This window comes from Brassica napus, chromosome C2 (assembly GCF_020379485.1).
Source record: "Brassica napus cultivar Da-Ae chromosome C2, Da-Ae, whole genome shotgun sequence".
NCBI classification, from domain to species: domain Eukaryota; kingdom Viridiplantae; phylum Streptophyta; class Magnoliopsida; order Brassicales; family Brassicaceae; genus Brassica; species Brassica napus.
Window position 1 is genome coordinate 10497497 of NC_063445.1, and position 26104 is coordinate 10523600.

Sequence of the window (26104 nt, forward strand, 5' to 3'; positions counted from 1 at the left end):
AGCACCCTGGTAGTATCATTGGGCCATCCGCAACCCTTTGTGTCACCATACATCCCATCAGTTCTCCTTCCTTCGGATCGAGTCCATATCTTCCCTTACCGGCTGAGTGTTCGTTTCTTAGGGCACATCAAGTGGTATCAGAGCCACTCAACCGGTACTATCTATTCATCTTCTCATCTATCCATCTATCCATCTATCCTTCATCTTTTCAACAAAATGTCATTCAAGAGGCAGAATGATACAATCACTGTTCAAGAATTCATAAGTAAATTTAAGCAGATGATCGAAGCTAAGTTTGTTCCGATCCACAAAAGAATTGATCAGTTGGAGACACGACAAAAGCGATCTGTGCCTAGCCATGAAAAACCAGAATCAAGGAGGCTAGCAGCGGAAGACTGGTTTGTAGATCCGGAAAACCAGGCTCAAGGTTCACTTCTTGTCACTAGGAGACCATTGAGATATGATCTTGGTCCAATCTTTGATGAGGAGGAAGAGCAATTTGATAATCTGACGCAAGATTCACTTATTGTCACTAGGAGACCATTGAGCTATGATCTTGGTCCAATCTTTGATGAGGAGGCACAACCAGAAAAAAATGAGCAATCAGATCCTAAGGAGACTAAAGAAGCTGCAAAAGAAGAACTGTTTCAGATTTCAACCATAACCCATTTCGATGATATTTTCAAAAGGTATTCTTATTATTCACGACCTGATCCATACATCCTTTGTTTTGAGACACTGAAGGAAGTAGAATATGGGGAGAAGAAGCTTTGGGCATCTCTGGGTAAATCAAACATGGAAGAGGGAAGGGTTGTGAGTTCGGTTCTTAACTCACAAGTGCAATCAAAGATAATTGAAGCTGTGGATTTTGTCTTTGGAGAATCAGCTTTCTGGAATCCAGCCGCCAAAGCAAAGGCTCTGTTGTTTGAAGAATTGAAGCCATATATCGGAACAAAATCTCAGTGTAAGTTTCTAGATGTTGGTTGCAGCAAAAATGTCAGGGATGACTGCATTATTTGGAGGAGAGTCAGATTTGTGGACAAATCCTTTTGAAGAGGAAGAAAATGATGCGCCTCAGATCGTACAACCCACGTCCTGCTCCTTACCGCCATGGACCAGACTGGTTCGGATGAACCTGGACAGTAGGCAAAGTGTCATCTTGACCAGATCGCATGGGAAAAATGGAGTCTTTGACTATCTTTAATACCAGATCGCATGGGAAATATAGTCTTTGACTATCTTTAATATTTGCAGTCAATCTTTGTATTTCCTAAGCATATTTTTCCTCAATATCTTTATGTCTTTCTCTGACTCATTCTAGTATAAATATGTAACACATCTCATAGAATAAAATAATCGATTTTCCCTTCTTCTTTTGAGTTTATACTCTTTGTTCTTTGCTTAGAACATTTTTAGTTTTCTTGGTGTAGTTAAATCCAAGTTAAACGCTTCTTTCTTGTTGGACCGGTGCGTCACATCTGGCAACAGATCGAGTTTTGCTTCCTTGTCAGACCTATGAGTCATATCAGGCGACAATCAAGCACCCTGGTAGTATCATTGGGCCATCCGCAACCCTTTGTGTCACCATACATCCCATTAGTTCTCCTTCCTTTCGGATCGAGTCCATATCTTTCCTTACCGGCTGAGTGTTCGTTCCTTAGGGCGGAGCATCAGTGACGCTTCAAGACGTGATCCAGGTCGTTTCAGAATGCTTCAGGACGCTTTAAGACGCTTCAGGATATGAGTCAAGTCGTGGATTGACAATATTCATCAATCAGTGTTTTACGTATTTGTTATTCAAAAAACTTGTTTAGTTATTTAACTTACTTTTGTCGCACTCCATACATATTAACATAACCAACTTATATAATTTTATGAATCCAAAAACTATAACTCATAAGTTAAAAACCATTCTTTAGTTTGATGAATCCGTCGCCAAAGCTGGATTTTCTTCTTCGGCGGAAAGTGAGTTCGCAAACTTCTTCTGGTGGCTCGAAAAAGCTCCACTGGTGCAGACCGAAGACGAAGATACCGGAAGCATCATCGACCCTCAACCCGCCGTCACCGGAGCTCCATAGATTGTCGGCGAAGATCTAACGTTGAATCGCCTTCTTTGCTATCTCTCTCGTTTTTTCAGGTGAAGATAGAAATGAAGATTAAAGTTTTGCGGATATTTTGAATCCCGCAAATCAACTTGTGGCCCATCCCGCATTCAGTCCATTCCCGCATAGTACCATCCCGCAAGGCCCGCAATTTTTTGGGCCTACCAAATACCGGTCTAAACCCGCTTTGCATCAAGCTTTTACGGGCCAGACCCGCAGTCCAGTTCCAACTTTGCCATCTCTAATATAGTTTTAAAATCAGACACGGAATGAAATCCAATTTTCTTTTCGTGCAAATATTCGATAATATTCGGTATACAAATATTTTTATGTACACTATTATTTATTTTGAATTTTTTACATATTATAAAATAATAAATATATATTAACAGGACAATTTTTTGGACTTTATGCCGGCTCAAACCTGCCGCACAGCAATCCCTAACAGACCAGGCCCGCGGTGATAAAATAGGTGTTATTAAAATCATAAATTATATTATATAATTACAAATAATACATTGTATTGTTTGTTTTATATTTACAATAGAGTTATTTCTATTTTTTATGATGTTTAATAAAATCTGAAACACATGTAAGTTGTATGATACATCTCATGTTCATAAAAAAAAAAGTAAAAAGGATACGAAAGTCATATTAAAATGAAATATAAAAACAGTGAATAAACTATCTTTAATTTCACAAAAAAAATGAAAGTATAAAAATATAAACAAGATATTTTTTATAAATTAATCTTTATAAATTAATAAAATACTATAGTCACAATAATATTAGTCTATAGAGTTTTTGCTGTTAAATGTCTTGTAAAACAGAGCAAAATTATTGAGCCTATGGGTTTGGGCCCAAACAGATAACCAAAATTGTCATGGGAATAAAGGCTCAAATACTTTGTCCTATAGTGCAAGTCGAGAGTTCTGATCTAATTTACCATCATCATTGGTAGGAAAGTTAAGTTGGTTGCTTTGTTTTAGGCTTGCACTGCAGACTATTTTCTTTCTTACATAATCTCAAAATTCAAACTTATTGATACTAGTTTCTGTCTTTAACAGAAAAGCAACCACGAGGTGTGCTAAGTTTTTCAAAGCTCACAAAGTTTATTTTTAACAAGTATTAAAAGTATCGATAGGTCTAGTTTAATGTAGGTTTTACGTTTGGTTTGCTCTTCGCCCTTATCGAATAGCAACACTCGAATAGCAACACGCAACACGATGTTCTTATTTCTTGCATCAACTTCCTTTCTACAGCTTTCGGCATCTTTTTTTGAAGGAAAAGGCTGTGAATTCTTGGAGGGATATGTGTAATTTTTCCTGTGGAAGACTAGGAGTTTGTTCAGCTTTTGTGTGATAAGACTCTAAAGTCAAGTCGATGTCGATAATAGACATATGAAGCCACTCAATCTATAATCCAAAACTTGTTTTTATTCTCTCTTTCCAAACTCAAACAACAACAAAAGTCAAAAGAAAAGACAACACCACAAGTGCATGGGATGTTTAAAGTGCTTATGCAAAGAAAGTTTCATACTACAAGTTTGTAAAGAGTTTACTGCTTTGCGTTTTTACCAAACTGTTGACCACCATTTTATGATTAAGAAATGGTAGTGAGAACTTCGGTCACAGCTCGGTGCTGCTTTTCAATACGTATTGAGAACAACCTGTCCTTACTACTGTCCTTAATAAAACTTGCTGCATTTCATTATTATAAATCTCAGCTTTCAGAGTAACAGAACTCAAAACAAGTTTTTGACACGTCTACCGTTTAGATTTTGGTCCAGACAAAACAACAAGGAACAAAACCATAGATTTTGGTCTAAAACTAAAGACGCATATTACATAAAAGTGAGAATGCTCTTCTCCAGAATCCAGCAACGCCTGCAAAGAAGAGAAAGCATGTCTCATTTTCTGACTTTCAAATTACCAAAATCCAAATGTTATCTGACAAATGCGCACTAAAAACACTAACCTGAAACACAAGATCATTCTTCCATGTGGTTTTCAGCGCCAGATTCCTTGACATCAACAGAGAAAGCGTACTCTTGGTCACAACCCAAGTAAGAGTCGCACATGAAGTAGAGTGTGTACGACTTCTCTCCTGCTTCACTCGGTACTTGGAAATCCAGCTTCACCTTCGCTTTCTTCTGCAAGGATACACGCTTGATGGCCACCAACTGGTTCGTCTTGGTGTCCCCCACAACCAGCCACCACCCTTCTTCTTTGGTCTTGGGATACCTGGGTGCATCCACAGCTCCCACTTCTGTCCTCCCCTCCATGTCTCTCTCAAGCATCACCTGCAACGTCACCTCTTTCCCTGCGGTCACATCTTCACTGCCCACAACCTCGTAAGTCAGGTCAATGTTTGGGAAGCGGTTGCAGAATCTGGCAATGTCTAAAAGCTCAGTGTCCTTCATCTTGAGAAGCTCTTGGCGTTCTTCATCCTCCATCTCCACAAGATCAAATACGGTTTCAATGTTATTCTCCTGGCATCTTTTTGCCAAGTCCTTTGTGAAGTGAGGGAGCTGCAAAAGCATCGAGTCACGCTCCCACATGCCTTGAGTCACCATCTGGCTTGCTTCCATTGCTAACAGAGCAAGATTCAGCCAGCCATTGCTTGATATCACATCCACCATCGCCTGTAGAAGTCTGGTTGCTGATAGAAGGACCTCACGCTGATCCATTTCCAAGTTCGTGGTGATGCTTTGCCTCGAGAAATGAGCCTGAAGAAGAGCGTTTGCTTTCACATGAGGATCTGTGCAGTTGGGGTTTTCAAACGAGAACCTCTGGTGATTGATGAGCCTCCTAACTCTGTCCTCTTCGCCAGGCCTTATTGGGATCATGTCATACTCTGACGCCGATGTTAAGATCTCAAGAAGTCCCTTCATCTTGGTTTTAGAAGACAGAAGAGAACTGAAGCGCTCGATGGTGGTGTAACTGATGTAATAGTAGGATGAAATCATGCCAAGGTTGAGAGCAGAGAGGTCCATCTCATCCTCTATCTCAATGCACTTACTGGCTTCAAGATCAGACAAGGTGTTCTCAACCAGCTCTGATAGGTGATCAGACAAATGTCTGTGGCTCACTCCTTGAAGATTGTAGTAGTTAGGATTCTGGGGAAGCCTCCTGTACATCAAAGTCCATGTAAGATAATCCACTGCATCTTGCTTGTTCTCTATAACCCCAGCAACCACTTCTGCGTTGAAATTATTATGCAAAAAATGCTGGAGATGACTTTCCACAGGGAAGGCTTCATAAAGAAACTTCTTGTAATACTCTTTACGAGGAGAATGACAGAATATCACACACTTCCCAGCATTGTCAAGTAGAGGTCGGCTAGCACGCCCCATCATCTGAAGCAAATCAGAGACTGCATAATCTGAGTGTGAATTCTCCCTTCCATCGTAGTACTGCGTCCCCATCACCACCACCAGATGTGCAGTTAATGGAGTGCCCCAACACAATGAACTGCTCATCACACAAACCTGAATCCGTCCAGCTTCAAAGAGCTGTGTCACGATCTCCTGATCCTGACTACATAAACCCTCGTGCAAGTAGCCAATACCATGGCGCAGTGTCTCCTTCAATGTTTTCTCGCGGAGTTTGTCAACAAAATCCTCAAGTTCTTCTAGTTTCCCTAACAGGAAATCAGGGCTCTGTGGGTTGTCAATGTGAGAGTAAGCCATCAGATCCACAGCAGTCAAGCGGACATGTGTACGGGTTGGGACAAAAACTATAGCCGGCTTCTTGTTCTTGGCATGCTGGACTATGGCGGTGTAGGTTGGCTTGGTCATTGCCTGCATCCTGGCTTCAAAACTAGATATATCCACTCCTTGAATGTGGATCTCCAGTGGAACAGGACGGACTCCAGGAGGGAAATTGAATAGGCCGTGAGAACTGGCCCCAATCCACTCGCCAAGATCTTTCGCATTTGCAAGGGAAGTGGAAAGCGCAACAATCCTGATTTTATTCTCACCCTGACTAGAAATATATCTCATTCTAGAGACTATCACCTCCAACACTGTACCGCCTTGACCTTCACCAATTAGATGAAGCTCGTCCACAATGAAAAGACTAACCTGTTGTACGTATTTTCTCTGTTTCCACCTGCGAGAAAGAGCATCCCATTTCTCAGGAGTACTTATGACTATCTGACTCTTCTCCAGCAGCTTAAGATCCAACGCTGTCTCCCCGGTCAGCTCAACAACCCGTAAACCAAGACCCTTCCCAAACTTCCTCTCCCAGATGCGAAACTGCTCCTTAGCAATAGCCTCTAACGGTGCAATATAGACAACACGCATCGTCGTAGTATCAGGTCCGCTTTGCCTTTTAGTATCATCTTGCTGCCTTAGGAGTACTTCTTGATGATTCTTCAATATAGCAAACTCAGCACATATAGTCTTCCCACTTCCAGTTGGAGCAGCAACCAACACATTATCATTAGTGTTATACAAAACATTAAAGACCTGAGTCTGGACCGGATTGAAATGCTTGAAATCCTGATAGAGTCTCACATAACTCGGATTCCTAAGCGCTGTGACAGGGAGGGGCTGCAAATCCAGTAGCTCTGTAGGTGGTGGGTACTTTTCTGGAAGTATAAGGTGTCTAAAGGATACAGGCAACACAGTCTGCGAGCCAAGCCACTTGTCTGAAACCACTCGGACAAAATACTGAGGTGGCAGCGGTTCAAAGATTGGGACAGTGAAGTTTAAAGTGTGATCCTCACTGATATACTGCTTCTTCAATAGAAAATACTCATGATGAAGGATCTTCTCACAATCACTGTCTTCCACAATGATCCAAAACGGCTCCACATATTTATGAATTTTTTCGTCCCACTGGAAGTCGGGTGTAATCGTGAGCTCCACCCGCAGAACAGTTCGAGTAATAGGCTGAACTTGTGCTGCAAGAACCAATTTCGGGAACTGGTGGATGAACTTGTGAAGCGGTCTGCCCATCTTAGGACTACGAATAAGCTCTCCTAGCTCCTGTGACGACAGGTCATAGTACCTCTCCCACACCAAATCCTTCTTCTCCAACTTCATCAAAATCTCATTGGGAATTCCATGAAACTGACGAAGAGGTGTCTGGACACTCCACATCCTCTTCCCAACCATTTTAGACAAGTTCAGAGCTTTCTCAGCCAGTTGAGCCCATCCGCGCTTCAATACAATTTCATAGAGAGCTCGTACAAGACGTCCAGCGCTCTGAAAATGATTAAAAAAAAAAAGAGACGTAAACCAGAGAACAGATACAGGAGAGAGAACAAGGAACACACCAGAGACGAAATACAGCAATATAATAATGTAACTAGGAGAGATGAGAGAAGAAAGCTAACAAGAAACAAACCAGAGAACACAGGAATTTAATAACGTAACTAGGAGAGATGAGAGACCAAAGCAAACAAGAAACAAACCAGAGAACACAGGAATTTAATAACGTAACTAGGAGAGATGAGATAAGAAAGCAGAGAGAACAAGGAACAGACCACAGAACAGATACAGCAGTTTAGTAAGGTAACTAGGATAGATGAGAGACGAAAGCAGAGAGAACAGATACTGCAATTTAATAACGTAACTAGGAGAGATGAGATACGAAAGCAGAGAGAACAAGGGACACACCAGAGACGAAATACAGCAATATAATAATGTAACTAGGAGAGATGAGAGAAGAAAGCAGAGAGAACAAGAACAAATCAGCGAACAGATTCAGCAATTTAATCAAGTAACTAAGAGAGATGAGAGAAGAAAGCAGAGAGAACAGATACTGCAATTTAATAATGTAACTAGGAGTGATGAGAGATGAAAGCAGAGAGAACAAGGAACAAACCAGAGAACAGATACAGCAATTTAAAAACGTAACTAAGAGAGATGAGAGGCGAACGCAGAGAGAACAAGGAACAAACCAGAGAACAGATGCAGCAATTTAATAACGTAACTAGGAGAGATGAGAGAAAAAAGCAGAGAGAACATGGAACAAACCTGAGTTATATAAACCATGTCTGATGTCAAAGAAAGACCCTCAAGCTTTAGCTGTGAAATGTATGCCTGTAGCAAAACATTAATCTTTGCACTGGGCTCCTCCAGAGTTTCCTTAATCGGAATTGGGACACGATCCAGAAGTTTGGCCAGTTCCATCTTCTCATCTTGCCGAACAGTCACATACTTGAACTCCTCACTCAGTGAGAACAGACGATAAAGATCTATATCACCCATTGTTGGCTTCAAATGCTCATTGTACGTAGCTATGGTCCCATGACTTATATAGTAGTAGCTAGCAATCCTTCCCAAATCAGTAACTTGGAAATATCCACTTTTCCTGTCATACTTGATCAAGTTGTTTTTGTCCAAGATGGTAGCAGCTGAGTGTATCTGCAAAGAACAATGATTCAAGTAAACGTTAGACACAGATGGCCATAAATGATATTTTTAAAAATTAAACTTTGGAGCAATGACATATTAAATCTGTGATCAACTTGAAAGAAACAAGGCATCCAACAGTTCATGGAGTGCTTGTAACATACAAAGAGAAAGCTACTGATACCAGGAACAACATTTACGTGAAAAGATAGTAAACAAATGGCAACGTCATTATATCATCAGATACACTTCCCATTCAAAATTCTCACAGAGACTCACAGATAAATCTACAATACCAATTTCACAATCAATGTGATAAGCACAAGATATCCAAACAGTTAATCAAGGGCATATAGTGGACAGAGGCAAAGCTACCCATGTTAGGCTCAAGAGTTCATCAACAATATTAAACATATGAAAAGCAATTTCAGGGAAATGACATCAAATCATCAGATGCAAACTTCTTAGTCAAATTCTCAGAGAATATGAAATGAATACTAAATTTGTAATCAACTTGAAGGATAAAAAGCAAGCCAAGTTGATAGCAACAGCTCATCATGGAGCGCACATATTAGACAGTGGGAAAGCTTAAGTTAAGGCATTACGATAGCAAATAATTTTTTAACAGTGGGAAAGCTTAAATTAAGGCATTAGGATAGCAAGTAAAGTTTTAACAGTAGATAACAGGTTAAAGCAGATGAAAGTACGTACCAGGTCAGCTCTTCTTTCCTCCAAGACTACGTCTTTTACAAGGGCATCAGGCGCTAAACCATACAGCGTTGGATTACGAACCATACGGATATAGAGATACGTATACCCAAGCCAGTGGCAAGCCTCTTTAGCATTCTGAACAGTTCCAAGAACAATTTCGGCATTAAGCTGATCAGCAAGTTTGGAAATGAACTGGCTTTCAATAGGTAGTTGCTCATTCATCAAAGACAGATAATACTGCAGCTCGCTGTAGCCAGTGATAATTATACCCTCCCCATATTCATCATACTGAGGTCTTCCAGCACGACCAAGCATCTGCATAACATCCAGGGGACTGAGTTCCATCCACGCCCCTTTCTCAGGATTATAGACCTGTGTTCCTTTGATTATGACAGTATGAGCAGGGAGATTCACACCCCATGCAAGAGTTGCTGTGGAAACCAAGACTTGCACATGCCCCTCACCAAAAAGGGCCTCAACTATCTCACGATCACCCCTTGTTAACCCAGCATGATGAATAGCAAAACCGTAAGGCAGAAGATTTTTCAGATCAACATTCTTTATAAGTTCAATCTGACTCTGAAGAACTTCACGACTTGCACTGTCTTCTTTCAAGAATCTGCTGAGTGTATCCTTCGCCATTGCGGTGTCCTTTATTGCATTTGCAGTTTTTGCTGTTTCCTTCCTCGAGTGAACAAAAATAAGAACCTGTTGCTTTCCAGCACCAGCCAATACTTTCTCATAACAAAGATCATTCATCAGCTGGAACCTCTGCAATGGTTTTCTCACACTGATTCCAATATACTGCTGACCAAGAGGCACCGGTCTGTAGCTGCGGTCGAATTTAAACAACCCTTTCTTAAGATCAACCCGCAAAAATAAGGCCACATCTTCGTAATTTGGCAGTGTAGCTGACAAACCCACCAAGCGAATATTCTCCTTCGTGGTTTCAATCTGCCTCAGAGTCCTAGCAACAATGCTTTCAAGCACAGGCCCTCGATTATCATGAAGAAGATGGATCTCATCGATTATAAGAAGTCTCACAAGCTGGGTGTAAGTGCGATCACCAGACTTCCTTGTGATGATATCCCACTTCTCTGGTGTGGTGACAATGATCTGGGTCTCCTCAATTTCCTTCCCACTGAGCGACTGATCCCCACTGAGTTCCCTCACAGTGACTCCATAATCCTTCAGACGATTAGAGAGGTTACTTACAACCTCAGCAACAAGGGCTTTCATGGGTGCAACATACACAATTTTGTACTTTCCATGGTTGAGTGTTCCATCTTCGTTCCTACTGGACTCAATTTGCTGCAGTATGGTGAGCATGGCAACATTGGTTTTCCCAGCACCAGTTGGAGCACACAGAAGTATGTTATCTGCCTTAAATAGAGCTGTATCATACACTTTGCTCTGAACCCTGTTCAGCTGTTGCATTCCCTTAAAAGCCGGCTGAGCCCAATCTGGCATCTCGGTGATCTTCACAAGCTTCTCACTGATATCCACCTTTTTAGAAACCCATGGCACATGAACTTCATCATATCCCTTGCCATGAGTTCTGTAGGAGCCAGCTGGAAGGTCACACTTCTTATTCGCCATCAGGAGACCACCTTGGTCAAAAGCCAAGCTCTCCAAGTCCAGCATCTGACGCTGACCCTTCAACCAACCACTCTCTGAATCTTTATCAGTAACATCTCTCCTGCCTCGACCTCCATCTCCAACAGTTTCGTCCTTCAGACGTCGGGCCTCTTCATTAATACTTTTCTGCACGTTCTCCTCCCTCTCTTTCGCTGTTGCTCTTGTTGAATGCAACTGATCCACAATTGCTGCCAGGCCCAACCCTCTCATCTCATCTTCAATTCTATTCTTCTCTTCCTGGTCCTCTGCTCTAGCCAAACGCGTACACCACACAATTTTAAAACGGTTCCGCAGCAGAAACTTAACGAGTGTGAACTTTTCAAACTGAAGATGCATAAGCAGCTTGTTCTCAACATCCCTATCATCCCCTTCAGCGAGTATCTTAAGCAGCTCTTCAGCTAGTACTTGGCACTGTTGCGGATCAATCTGCTGTTCATAAGCATGAGATATCTTTCTCTGGAGCCAGTAAGCATCAATATCCAGAACGTTCAGACTGGTGCCCTCATTCGCATCTCCTGCATCCTCCTCATTTATCCCTGCATCCACTTGCATCCCTCCAGTTTTCTGAGGTTCATCATCCTCTTCATCGTCTTCCTCCTGTACCATATCAGGATCACTCTCCTCGCCATCTTCTTCATTGTCCTCAAACTCAACAGCCACGCCAACATCATCATCATCAAGCCCCTCATCTACATTGGCTTTACCACCACCAGAATCACCACCTTCTTGAAAGTCGGTGATCAATTTCCCAATGGAAACAAGCTGATCAAAAACCTGATGAATCTGATCAGGTGCAGGGTTCAGCAGCTTCTGAATCTCGGCCTTCTTGTCAGAGTTCTTCACTGCGTCATTCTTGAGAACAGCCAAGATCTCATCCGCAGCGCCACTAACAACGTTCAGAGGCAAACCACCGAGCTGCTGCTGAATCAGACTAAGCATAGCCTCATAAGCAGCCCTCGTCTCCTTAGTCTTGGGCTGATAAACCACATCGTCAGTATCCGTGAGCACACTCTCTTCCCTGAGCCGACGCCTCTTGCTCTGGCGAGCAGAAGCAGTATCATCCGCAACAGCATCACGCCCCTTCTTCTTCGACTTCTTAAGCTTATCATCCAGCTCCTGAGGTCTTCCCTTAGCAACTCTATCTCCAAACGACTTGGGATCAATCTTCCCCCACAGAGTCTCAGGCTCTCCGGTAGGCTCGTGTGTATCGCGAGGACGATTCTCGCTGGTTAGCACCAAGCTAGAGTTGGCTCTGTACTCGTACTGCTTGAATCTAGCATGAGCTTCCGCACCGCCTCCCAAGTTCGCCATCACTGGAACCCTAGATTTCAAAATCAAACAATGTTAAAACCACAAATCGAATATTAATCTAATCGGAGATTAAACCCTAATAACCGCCAGAGAGAGAAGGAAACTTACGGTGAAGAGCTATGTAATCTCTTCTACAGCTCGAATCTTATCTGCAGATAGTGAATCTTGTAGAAGAAAGCTTCGTGTAGATTAGGGGTTTCTTCTTCGCTCTCGCGTCGTCCTCTAACTCCGACGGACTCGAAGAATCATTGGCTGCGTATCCCTTAACTATTGGCGTAATAACCGACTCGAAACCCGAACCCGGCCCAAGTATTCAGGTCGGTTCAGTTTAGGTTTGCCTATAATAATATCTGAACATATTTTAAACTTGTTTACAAATTGGATTTCTGAACCAAAATCAGATCGGTTATTATCCATCCAAACCAGACCGGTTATTATCCAATATCCGAAATTAAAACAAAGTTTATTAAATTTCTCATGCTTAGATCTTAATTAATCAAAATCCAAACCTTACAAAGGGTATCTTTTATCAAATTTCTCATGCTTAGATCTTAATTAATCAAACTCCAAACCTTACAAAGGGTATCTTTCGAATATAAATTTTCTTCTTCTAATTGATTTCTTTTGTGCACTCTAATTGGTTTTATAAGTTGTTTTCAAAACTATTTCTGATAACAATGTCTTTTTTTAAACATTTCAAGTTTGTATTTATTGGACTGCACTTAATCATGTATTTGATCACTGAACTGACTCGGCTTCTCTGCCTCGACTCTTTTATCCTATTTACAATGTCAGATAAATGCATTTGAAAGAAATGATCGGTGCACAGCATCATCGCCAGAGACTTGGGTTCTAATCTGAAGAAAATCTCATCACGAAGATACAAAGGTAAGACATTCATGATCGTAGTTGACTTGATTTGTCAATTATTATGGTTTTATCTCAATCATTTTTACGGATGAGGTTGCTGTGCTATATGGACAACAAATTCTAGCTTTATATCAAAAAATATTTAACAGTATAGAACAATAATTTCACCATTATAAGAAATCAAAAATCAAAAATCAAAAACAAATTTAAAATTGTTATTAAAATTTAAAATTTTAGTTGAAATAAGATTTATTAAATTTTGATTTAATTTTTAATATAATTTTTTAAATTTTAATTTGTCTTTGATGAAACATGAAAATTCAAAACATTAGTATATAGAGAAAATGACTAGGATAGCACTAAAAAAAGTTTTTGTCACAAATATAGCATCTAAAAATAAAAATGATCAAAATAACATTTAATGTTTTATCAAAAGAGATAAATATACACTTATACCCCAATGGTAAATTAATTTAGACATTAGGGTTTAGAGTTAAGGGGTGGAGTTTAGGATTTAGGATTTAGAGTTTAAAGTTTAGGGGTGGGGTTTAGGGTTTAGAGTTTAGAGTTAAGGGGTGGGGTTTAAGATTTAGGGTTTACGGTTTAGGATTTAGGGTTTAGGGTTTAGGGTTTAGAGTTGGGGAGTGGAGTTTTGGGATAAGATTTCAAATTTTGAAAAATAAAAAAAAATTTAAATTTTTCAAAAGATAAAATGCTATTTTAGTCATTTTAGTTTTTGTGGGCTATTTTTGTGGGCTATTTTTGTGACATAAACTTATAAATGTGCTATTTTGGAGATTTACCCTGGTATATGGGGATGATTGGTAAGTGTTGTACCTTTATATTTTTTGCTGTAGAATTTAATCTGTAAATTTATTTGCTGTAGCTTTCCTTGCTGTAGATTTCTAAAACACTATTTTTTTACTCTGGAAATAAAGCTCTCTACAGCCATATTTTGATTTTGCGGTAGTATATTTATAGTTTCTTGAGATTTCAAAATCAATTATTAGTTATTACGTTTTAAACAAATGTAAAAAATAATACAATATCCAATAATAAAGAGATCGTTGAGCCCCTCAACAGCTGTTTCAAACTTGGATGATGAGTCTGGACTTGATCTCTTATCAGTAAGTACCCAAATTTTCCAAACATTCTTATTAGACCTTGCTTTGCTTAGTTGAGAATCATAGACGGGAAAGTAATTTGCGTTTTTTCTGTGTGCCCGTTTTGTTGCTTTACAGAAAATGCTGGAGTATGAGCCATCTAAACGAGTCTTAGCAAAGAACGCTATGAAGCATCCTTACTTCGATGATCTACCTGACAAGTCCTCTCTCTCTCTCTGAAGATCTCTTTATGAACTCTTAGTAGTCCTCTTTGTTCCAACTTTGTCATTGCTCGTCTCAACCACTTATCTTAGGATGACCAAATTTTCCTAGTTGATCTTATTCAACATTGAAAGAATATATCAATTGGAATTTCCCTTGCTAGCACTCTCATAAGATTGTATACATAATTAAGTCCATATGTAAATGGCCCCAATCTAATTTACTTTATCACAAAAACGTTTGACTTGTAATAAGAAAACCTTCATAGTAAAGGAAGTATTTAAAATCGTTACATTCCGCCATTGAGAGTACAATAACCTAATCCATATATAATTTCTCACAAGTCAAAAGTACTTCCCTTCTCATTGCATATAGCTTGGATTATGATGAGTGGCACATTCCCAAAATTTCATATTGATTTTACATTTCCATTACTGATCATTTAGATTCAAGAAAGAAACAACTTTTGTAGGATGATATATATTAAAAGGTTAAAGCACATCAACCTACTGTAATGCCACTGAACGAGCCAATGATGAATGTGAGCAGAACATTAAGAGGCTTTAAACTACCTAAAATCTTTCCCAACAAGAGATTTAAAAATCACATTTCATTTTCAGTCACTTCTCTGGTTTGAAATCTTTCAGTCACATGTTGACCGTGCTTGCATGGCCTTACGGTTCTACCTTTAGCAATTAGTAACAACTACTCACAATGAGAACAAAATATTCATATAGAATTTTAGAGCAATTAAAAATATTAATATATATATATACAATGATGAATGCAATGTAACTAATCAATTTTCTGTATTTCTTTAGTGTTTTTTGTCAATAAAAGAAAGACCTCAAAAACTATTTTTCTTTTAATTAATGAAAAACACATATGAACGTTACAGAGAAATAGATCACATGAAAGTTCTCTTGGTTGGTTTGATTTTTAGGGTTTCGAGATGGTTAACAATTTACCATGGGGGTTTTTACCGGGATGTGTATTAGATGGTCGAGGATCCTTCGCGTAATTCCATAAATAAATTAAGACTTACTGCTTGCAATACCTTGAAGACTCCAGTGAAATCTGTTTCTTCGGTGACAAAAACCTATGAGGTAACACAATTTAACTTAATATTCTCTGAGTAATTCTTGCAGATTTTCCGTTGAGCTTGATGTGTAAAAATACGGCTTTGACTTATGTAGGGTGGAAACGATTATGAAATTTATGAATCACCAAAAACAATTGGCCATTCAGGTTAGTTGGTTAGTTGTATATATATCATATCGGTTAATCTCTGTCTGTGTTTATGCTGATGACATTTTCATGACAACTCGGATTGTTTCTTTTGTGGTGCAGTAACGAGTCCAGATGATACAATGGCGAAATGCAAGGCTCTGTTCATGTCTTGAAACACCTATCCATCTCAAGAACACTGTGTCAGAGTTTGATTATTCTTGGCAAGTTGCTTACAACTTTGATTATTTACATCACAAGAAACAGATGATACAATGGCGAAATCCAAGGCTCTGTTCATGGCTTATACCATATGTTTTGAATTTTGCTTCAGAAATATATCTTTGTTTCAGAACTGGTTCTCATAGCTAAGATTAAAGATGGATGATAACCTCAAGACAGATGCATGTCAAGTCTATTTACAAGACTGTGAGAAATTATAGCTCTAAGACTAGATGAAAAGAAGCAGCGGATTGATTTAAAAGTTACGAATCAAGCATTGAAAGAAATCTATATATCATCTTTATGAATAGTTTATTAGCTGGGGTTTTTGTTTGTTGTTCTTGCTTCAGTTGCTTTCTTGTGTCAAAACTTTGGTGATTTTGTCAAATTAATGAAATTTGACATTCTCTAAATCCATCATGTTACAAATCCAATGACTAGTAATATTCTCTCTCTCTATCCCCTAGACTATATCTGCGAAGTGATTTTGCCACATGTCTTTTCTACAATCAATTTCACAAAACAAATATGACATGACTACTGAAATTGATAACATGTCTTATACCTTAATATGACATGGACAATTGCATTTAATGTTAATTTATATTTTTATTAAACTTTTTAAAATATGGTAATAACTCATATATTACATTTAATGTCAATTTATATTTTTGGAATTTTTTTAGAATATGAGAATAACTCATAAATTATCATTAAAATAAATATATTCAAATATGGCATTATAAATTTCGAAATATAATATAATTAAATATTTTAAATTATACAATTTTGTTACTAATTTTTTCAAAAATGTATACAATTTTTTTAGAAAATTATAAAAATTTAATCGTAAAATCATTATTTTCTTATATATCTACAAATTTTATAAATATTGTTTAATTTTAATTTTTGGTAATTATGCAACTTTTACAAATTTATTTAATATATTTAATTAAAATAAATAGATAGAAAATCTATCTAAGATTATAATTTCAAATATACATGCATATTCTTAAATATAATTTTTATGTTTAATTAAATCAAATTTATATTAAAATATTGATACGAAAAAGAAAATTTACAATATTAATAAAAAAAATTTTAAATATAATTTATATTTATCTGTTAAAAAATATTTTAAATTTTTAGACACCTAGTATATATATATTTAGAAAACGTTTGATGATTCTTTCATCAATACCTTCTAAACTAATTGGATATTATTTCAAATGAAAAATTATTAAAAAGGGGTAATGTCCCATGCATCTAGCTATGTGCAATACGAATAAATTTTATAATATAGAGTTTTCACCCAACTATCACTATTTTTTTTTGGGGGGGGGGGGTGGGGAGGGGGCGCAAATACCACACAAGTTTTACTTATGTGATTAAAATGTAATATTATAAACCAATATCCTTCACTAGAAATGAAAAAGAGAGAGTTGAATTTGTGGTGCCAGTGAACGGAGTAGGCACATGCTAAGAACATCTTTATCCAAGAATACTAGAGGGATTCTTAGCGTGTGAATCCCGCGTAGGACCCATTTTGTTTTAAGAAATCAGTTACCAAAACAACCAAATAGTAGTCGGTCCTTAAAGGTTTTTTACACTGTTCGCGGGCCTCACTGACACGTAGTGGTCCGCGATTGGTTAGTTTTTAATTTTTTTCTTCTTCTAAATTCGAAAAAGTAAAAATAATAATAATTAAGAAACCCTTAAGAGCATGATTAATCTGGGGTTCTTAAGATGAGGTTCTTAGAACTGTTTCTTAATTTTTAACTAAAAAAGCTAAGAACCGGTTCTTAAATAAGGCTTTAAGAATCGGTTCTTAGCTTTTTTAGTTAAAAGTTAAGAAACAGTTTCTTAAGTTCCGCTAAGAACCCTATTCTAAGAATCCCGGGTTAATCATGGTAAGGACATGATTATCGCTGATAGCGTTTCTTAGGAAATTTTATTTTTATTTTATTTTTTTATTTTATTTTTTCGTCTGAAAAAAAAAATTAAAGCGAACCAATCACGGACCACCACGCGTCGGTGGGGTCTGCAAACAGTGCAAAGATCCAACGTAAATCGGTCCTTGTTTTGTAAATTTTGTTACCGATTATTTAGTTTTTGCTGGACCCCCATAATTTTAAATAATTTTTTTGCTAAAGACCAAACCAGGGATGCTGATGGTCTGATGGGGTTTCTGGGATAATGGATAATGATGTTGTAAGGTCTCTCATGTGTCAGAAATCTGACTTCGACCCTTGATTAGGAACGTGGAATTTATTATCACTCTTTTAGGCTCATCAGAAAATTAACTTAAATACTTTTTTCTTTTGATAAGGCATGAACTTAAAATTTCTGTAATATATACCTGGAAGAAATATCAAATTTATAGTTGAGAAAGTTTGTCTAATAATTTAATGAAGTATGGCTAATTCAGTTAGAAAACATCTATCAATTCCTGAATTTAAATATTATACATATGTTATTAGTTGGATGTTCTAAAATCTGGGGGTCACATGTCACAATTGTCTATATTATCAGTTTGAATATGAACATGAACATGTATATGGTGAGATACGTCCAATTATTTTTTAGTAAGTAAATGTATATCCATAGATATGTACGTCGACAAGTTTCCAAGATCTTAAATAATGATAGATTGAGACCAGTTTGTAGTTGTCTTTTTAGTTTTACAAACGGTATCTTTTGTATTTTGTGGGATGTACCGTGTCTGTAGCTGGTAACTTTTAATATTTTGTTATGTTTACAACAAGAGCGAAAGAGAATAATTTGGCAGACAAATACTCACACACAAATTATACTATTTAAAAATCAACCTACAGGTAAACTGTATATGAAACTATTATGTATACATGTACTTCTGTCAGTTCTGTATGATAGTATCTTACCAATATTTTGTAACATTTTTATAGTTGTGGCTATGTATTGATATCATTTAGCAAACTAAGTTAACGAATCATAAAGAAAGAATTGAATTAATCAGAGAGAGAAGTTTATCAGCTAACCATCCCTGCATCATTACTGACAATTTTTTATTTTTATTTTTGCTAAGAATGTTAATATCATATTAATGGTGTTCAGATTTTACAATGTAGAATATAAAGCTACTCTACCGAGACAAAAATAAAATAAAAACAAGGTAGAGCAAAACAGGATAAACCCAAAAAATTACAAAATCCAAAGAGACAAGAGGAGGCGAAATTTCTTTATGTCCCTTCTTGTCGATATAGTGTTTTTCACATCTCTATAGATCAACTTGGATATCACAGCACAACTATTATGGTAGGCATTGTTTCTCCGTTTCCAGAGGTGGAAGATAATTGCTTATTCTACTATTTTCCTAAAGATAAATGGACTCTCAGGAACTGACAATCGGATCCATGATAGAAGCTCATTCCAGTCCCTGAAATAAAGTCGAAGGAGGATTGAGCTTGATCAGCGCTGATATCCAAACTTCCCTGCTGAAAGTACAAGTTAATAGCATGTGATCTCTGGTCTCAGGTTCCCTTGAGCACAGGCAGCAGGTCGTTGGGATCTGGAGGCCCCAAAAAGCCAGCCTAACTCTTGTGGGAAATCTGTTAAGGTTTGCCACCCACATGTTAAATGAGTGTTAAAGGACCGATCCCTTGAACCAGACACAGTCCGCCCATTGCTTATTATCTTGTCTAGGTCGTAGCACCTGCCAAGTTTCAGAGGAAGAGTAGACGGTTGAGGTCATACCTTCAGACTTCCATTCATAGTAGTCATCGCCGCAAGAGGGGGCTGGTAACTGGATCGTTGTTAGGTGAATATGGAGGTTGAGTGATTCCTGCAATCTAGGCGATGCAAATCTCTAGCCGGAGTTGGTACACGCATCAGCTACCGAAGCGAGAAGAGGGATCCTGAGATATCGAGGTCCAGATGGGCCAATGTACTCAATGAGCTGCCCAAACGGTGTCCATACATCATACCAAAGCTTATATTGGTGCCTGAGTTAACAATTCCCTTGCAGAACCTAAGGGCAACCTGTCGCAGCTTGAGGATTTGCTTCCATGTCCACGAGTGTTGAGGTGCTTCAGCGATAACCCAAAAATTCATATCTTGAATGTCATAAAGTAAGTGCCAGGCAACCCAAAGAGATTTGCTACCAGAGAAGAGAAGCCAAATGAAGCGCATGAGCAAGACTTTATTCCAGACAACAAAACTTCTCAAGCCTATGCCTCCTTAAAATTTCGGGAGACAATAGGTGTTCCACGCTATTTTAGCAGTTTTGAAGTTCTCAATGTTACCTGACCATAGGAAGCGAGAGCAGAGGGAGTCAATCTTCTTAAGATAGCCCTTTGGGAGCATGAAAGTAGTGATCCAGAAGATTATGGTTCCAGCTATAACCGTGTTGAGAAGGAGCAGCCTACCTGCGAAAGAAAGCGTCTTAACAGCCCAACTTCTGAATCTAGCAACAAGCTTGTGAAGCAGGGGGTCATAGTCAGAGATTCTCAACTTCCTGCTCATTAAAGGCAGACCCAAATATCTGATGGGGAAAGAACCAAATTTGAAACCAAAGCTGGAAAGAGCTAAGGATTCATCATCGTTCAAACCCGAAGTGAAGAGTTTCGTCTTGTTTCTGTTCATACTGAGGCCTAACCAAGAAGCAAATTCTTCAAGACATTCAGATATTCCATGAAGTGAGTTGTTCATACCATCAAAGAAGACCATAACGTCGTCTGCAAACATTAGGTGGGTGATCTTGAACTCTGAGGTCTGCAGGTGATAGCCAATCAGGCCAGACTCAAAGCGAGAGAGTAGCAGCCTAGAGAAAGCTTCCATCGCGAGCACAAATAAGTATGGTGAGATATGGTCCCCTTGTCTAATCTCGTTGGAGTTAGAGAAGAAACCACTGTTGCTTCCATTAACGGCGATGGTGAAGGAGGCAGTAGATAAGCATTGGTTAACCCAGTTGATGAACTTCGGTGGGATGGAGAGAGCCCGAAGAGTACCAATGATAAAGGCCCAGCGTAGCGTGTCAAAAGCCTTACGCAAGTAAACCTTAAGCATAGCTCTTGGCAAGGAGGACGTTGTATTATACCCTTGCACTAGATCAGTTGCTAGTAGGACATTTTCTGCAAGAGTCTCCCTAGCATGAAGGCTGATTGGGACTGCGAAATAACTCTAGGCAGAATCATCTGAAGTCTTCCTGCTAACAGTTTGGAGACCACTTTGAAGATGGTGTTGAGGCAAGAGATCGGCCGAAAGTCAGAGGTCGTGGCAGCATTTGTGATTTTTGGAATCATGACCAAAGTGGTGGCGTTCCACTGCTTCAAGAGGCTACCTGACGAAAAGAATTCCATAACAGCTTGAGTGATTTCAGGACCGATAATGCTCCAGCAAGATTTAAAAAATTCAGAAGAGTAACCATCAGGGCCACTGCACTTGTTATTATGGAGGTTGAAAAACTCTTCTCTGATCTTTGAGGCTGTAAAGTCTTTGCAGAAATCGTGTTGTTCCGCATCAGAGCAAGAGAAGTCAAAGAGTAAGTCCAGACCAGTATGTTCAAACATTTGTGAGGTGTTGTTGTCGTTCAAGAGAGAGGAGAAGAACTCCACACAATGATTCTCGATAGCAGTTTGTGTATCAATTTTTCCATCAGCTTCATCCAGAAGGTAGTGAATGTGGTTCATAGATCGTCTAGTAGAGACCAACCTATGATAGTATGGTGTGTTTGAGTCCCCTAGGGCCATCCAAGAAACCGATGACCGTTGCAGATAGAAAGATTCCTCAGATTTGGACAAGTCTGACCACTTGCGAGTGCATTCAAGTTCCCGTTCAGCATTTGCCACAATCGGGTTTGCGAGAGTATCGTCTTGTGCTGTTAACATCGCCACATGAGACTCATGTGTACGCAATTCAATGCCAGAGTAGTTAAGTTTGCTGAATTCCCTAATATGTTTCTTCAACAACTTGAGTTTCTTTGAGACACGAAGTATTGCATAACCCGTGACATTGAAGGAAAACCACTGCTCGACGATCAGCGGTAGAAACTCTGGATTTAGCAGGAGATAATTGAAGAACCTGAAAGGACGCTTGATCGTAGGAGAGAGGATACTTAATATGATTGTAGCTGGTGAGTGGTGAGAAGTCAGGGGGCCAAAAGAAGCTACAGAGGAAGGAAAACTGGTACCCCACTGGTCGTTTACAAGAACACGGTCCAGATTTTTGGCTATGGGGAGGACCTTGCTCTTATTCCACCAAGTATAAGAATTACCCCTGAAGTTCAAGTCAGACAGATCCACCTCGAGGAGGCACTCTCTGAATAAACGGGTTCTTTTGTCAATTTTGTGGCTTTGGCAAGCAGAGTGCTCATTGGGGTCCAGTGTTTGGTTGAAGTCACCTAGAATAATCCACGGCTTGCCGACGACAGATGGAGAGTTACCAAAAGAGACAAGAGATTTCCAAAGTTCCTTCCTCTGATTTCGGTAGTTTGAAGCGTATGCAATAGATGCCAGAAAAACTGAGTGATCAGGGAGCTCCACTTCACAGGAAATCAGCTGAAACAACTTACTGAGTATCTTAACTAAGAGAGATTGGTGCCACAAGACCCATATTTTACCAATATCCGAGAATACGTAATTATCGTCGAAGAGCCAATGAGGAAGCAACTCATTTACCGACACTTTGGCCGTCCTCTATTAGTAATAGAGTTGAATTACCAGAATAATTATGTATTTGCAAAAGTAAATATGAAGACACAACTGTGACTAATGATGTGTGAGAAAAGCTTGTCCAAGGTTGGATTTTGATGGATTTTAAAGAGTAAAAACTTCTAAATAGAATCAAATCCAAGCAATTGTCAGTATAATCCATTTTTACTTTTGACATTTAGGCTATGAATGGTGACCAAGGAATCAAGAGGAATAATGCATTCCTTAAGATTCCTAATAAATTTTATCATTCATAAGGAATAATCATTATTTTTCATTCCTTTTATTGTAGAGAATTAAAGAACAAATTTGTTCCTCACTAAATTTGATATGGAACAATCATTCCTCATCATTCCTATAATTTTATTCTCATCCATTCTTTTCCTATTCGTTTCTAGTATTCCCGTGATAGTTACAAGTTAGTTCCCGTAATGGTTACGGGTTAGTTCCCGTGATGGTTTTCGTGCCAAACATGTCGGGTTAACCATCTTCAAGAGTTTTAGCTTGGTCTGATTTGATATTTTTATTCTAATGAAAAAATTAAATAAACACATTATCAAAATAAATATATTAAATTGATACAAAGACATGAATCAAAATAATCACTCTTTTTATCTACAATTTTTTGATGATAAATTAATCAAAACAATCATATTTACCTATTTTGTATGATATATAGTTAAATTTAAATGATATTAAAATATGTATATATTATACTCTTTAATATGGTTATCTATTAAATAAGATTTCATACTCATATGATTTTATGATCATTTTTATTTTTTTATAACAAAAAATCTAAACTACTGAAAACAAATATTTAATAATTTATAAAAATTCAATGCAAATTGAAAAGTTAAAATATTAAGTTTTCAATAATTGTTCAATGCAAATTTAAGAATTAAAATATTTTTATATGGTATATAATTTAGTTTAAACAATATTAATATATATATATATATATATATAATATGAATATCTATTAAATGAGAATTTCTATTGATATAGTTTTATGGTCATTCGTATTTTGTTATAACAAAAATTTAAACCGTTGATTACAAATTTATAAAAGTTAGACCTTTAAAAAATTTACTAATTTAAAGCCGTTTTAAAAAATTTAAAATATAAAATATACAAAAAATTAAATTTTTATTATATAATTAATATGATTATTCAATTTATTTTAATAATATAAAAATTAAAAATTGATGAAGGATACAAAAATTGTTACCAAATTTTTATTATCAAAATAATTAATTGCAATATATGTTTTAATTATATTAGATAACTTCGTAGTTTTTATTTAGAGTCAATTGAGTGAATATACCCATGAGAAACAAAAATTAGCTACATACCCATATGCGTGAAAAACTCAATTTTTCTGTAGCTATTTTCTCTTGTGTTTCCGATTCTATCCTTTTTGCTTGGCCATTTTGACAATTATAGTACAGCCGTAAGTGGTCGAGGGATATGGTCTAGATATATGATAGGTTCCTGTTTAGATATAGTTTTGCTTGTTGGTTGATTTTACACCACATATTATTTCATGAATCATACTATAGACTGTAGAAGATTTTGCCATATTTGGTTGAAAATATCTTATGATAGACTACCGATTAGGCTTGTTGCTGAAAATATACATATATGTTGATGGTAACTGTATACGCATCATGTATATTTATTTATTAATGGCTTTTAACTAATCTGTTAACGTCTGGTGATATAAATTGTTGTTAATATGTGAAATAGCTTCTACAGTTAAATGTTAGTGGATAAGATTATTTTTATCTATTATGTGGAAGAGTTAATATAACTTGAGTCATTATGACTACAATATAAATGTCTTTTTTAACTTATATAGATAGGTGGTACGAGAAATTGGAAGACTTAAAAATTAGCTACAATGCTGGAACAAAGTTGTTAATAATATATATCTAATAGTGGTTTATAACAATATAGACAAAGATAAAAATTACTGGATACACTTGATTATATTAATGTAAGTGTATGTGGTACAAATTTCACTTTCAAATAACTAATTAAGTAGATAAGAAAGATCATCAGTACTTTCCAGATTGATAAATTGATAGTGTTGTGAACATAAATTATATTTTCAGACAACTTGACGTATTGGTACTAACATGATACAAAATATTCGACAACCATAATACTTGAGGTACCAAAGCTACTTGTGACTATTAATAGAAGTTATAGATAGCGATGACATGCATACGACAAAGAAATTTATAGTTGCTAAGTGCTTAAGACATAACAATATAATACAAAGATGGGTTACAACATAAATGGTTCAACAAAGGAAATCTAACACATAGAGGGGTGACCCATAGGACACTATACGTAATATAGGGCCATCCAGTTTCGGCTAACCAGCAGCCACATCTTGATACAACATTGTGGCTCCCTTGCAGCACTAGGGAGAACATAAGTGTGTCCATAACCTACACGAATGAGAATGAATGAATGGTGGAAAGCCAACTCATTTCTCTGCTACTTCTAACAACTAACTTGACTTCTAACAATGATGTTACTGTCGACTACAGCTACTATAGTTATACATACAGTATAGTACATGCTACGCATGAACCTTAATGTCTAACTATGTTAGTTATACATACAATATAGTACAGGTTACGTGTAAACCTTAACATATAACTAGGCTGTTACGGCTTGCAACTATTATTACCGTTTTCAGATACAGTTACCGCCTACAATTATTATTTCTACGGCATCTACACAACATATATATCATCAAAGTTAAAGCAAAAAGAAAAACAGTAACCGTTATAATGCAAGTTGTTGTTTAATCAACAAGTTATCACTATAGAACATGTTTCTCCTACCAAATAACATATAAGTACTGTTAAAGAGTAGAAAGAATGTTATTGGCTAGGTCGCATTCCTAACATGTATCATAAACGAGAAAATAAGCTCTTAGGATATACTAATATTATTTATCAACAAACTCAAAATATCAACACTGAATTATGAGTCGCAGAGACAGTGACCAGTGAAATCATCCAACGTACTGTGCATTCCTCATCCAACGTACCGTGCATTCCTCATCCAAAAAGTTTAGAGATCCAAAAATTTCCCCACATAAAATTTTCTCGTTGATAGGGTTCTTCCGGCGGCGAAGTTGTATTCAGGGAAGCACACTACACACATCTTCCATCTATGACAATGAATCAGCCACAATTGGAAATTATTCCCCCAAAAAAATAGAAATAATAAGAAGCGAGAACAATTAACGGAATAGGTTACTTATGCGTAACCCTCTTCAATTTTGGAACAAAAAGATCATCGACGGCTGTAAATGGTGGGAGATTATTTGGTAGGAGTCTGATGTGTTGTCTGATTACCATGGAATAAGAAGAATACGGTCCTCATTCTCTGAAAGAAGAACACGAAAAGAAAATGAAGAGACAAATAATGGAGAGGTGGGAACGTGACACTGACACACAACGTTGAAGATATAGGTCTGACAGTGTATCTTAGACCAAATATTAAAAGAACATAGTACTGTAGGGGTAATTTAGGATTAATTAAAAATCAACAGTGGTTAGAATAGGAATTGGACAGTTACTTAATTTTGGACTTTCATAGGCATACGCAGCCTAAATACTCTTT

General features: G+C 37.4%; 1 protein-coding gene and 1 long non-coding RNA gene across 3 annotated transcripts; both read right to left on the reverse strand.

Annotated features, from left to right (window-relative positions):
* Nucleotides 1-3789: 3789 nt before the first annotated feature.
* On the reverse strand, nucleotides 3790-12464 carry LOC111203034 (DExH-box ATP-dependent RNA helicase DExH12-like). Of its 2 annotated transcripts, none has more exons than XM_048747177.1 (5): nucleotides 12235-12464; nucleotides 9178-12136; nucleotides 8089-8478; nucleotides 4080-7314; nucleotides 3790-3988 (listed from the first exon to the last, which is right to left on the reverse strand). In XM_048747177.1, exons 2-4 carry the CDS (start codon nucleotides 12124-12126, stop codon nucleotides 4093-4095), a joined length of 6561 nt encoding a protein of 2186 aa, XP_048603134.1. In that variant the 5' UTR covers nucleotides 12127-12136; nucleotides 12235-12464; the 3' UTR covers nucleotides 3790-3988; nucleotides 4080-4092. The 2 variants fall into 2 exon arrangements, with proteins under 2 accessions (XP_048603134.1, XP_048603135.1); XM_048747178.1 differs by having other exon boundaries at nucleotides 9178-12139; nucleotides 12247-12381.
* A 12190-nt stretch (nucleotides 12465-24654) lies between these two features.
* Nucleotides 24655-25961, reverse strand: LOC111210846. The gene is made up of 2 exons (XR_002662101.2): nucleotides 25527-25961; nucleotides 24655-24915 (listed from the first exon to the last, which is right to left on the reverse strand). It is a non-coding gene; the product is annotated as an uncharacterized LOC111210846 (long non-coding RNA).
* Between the last annotated feature and the right edge of the window lie 143 nt (nucleotides 25962-26104).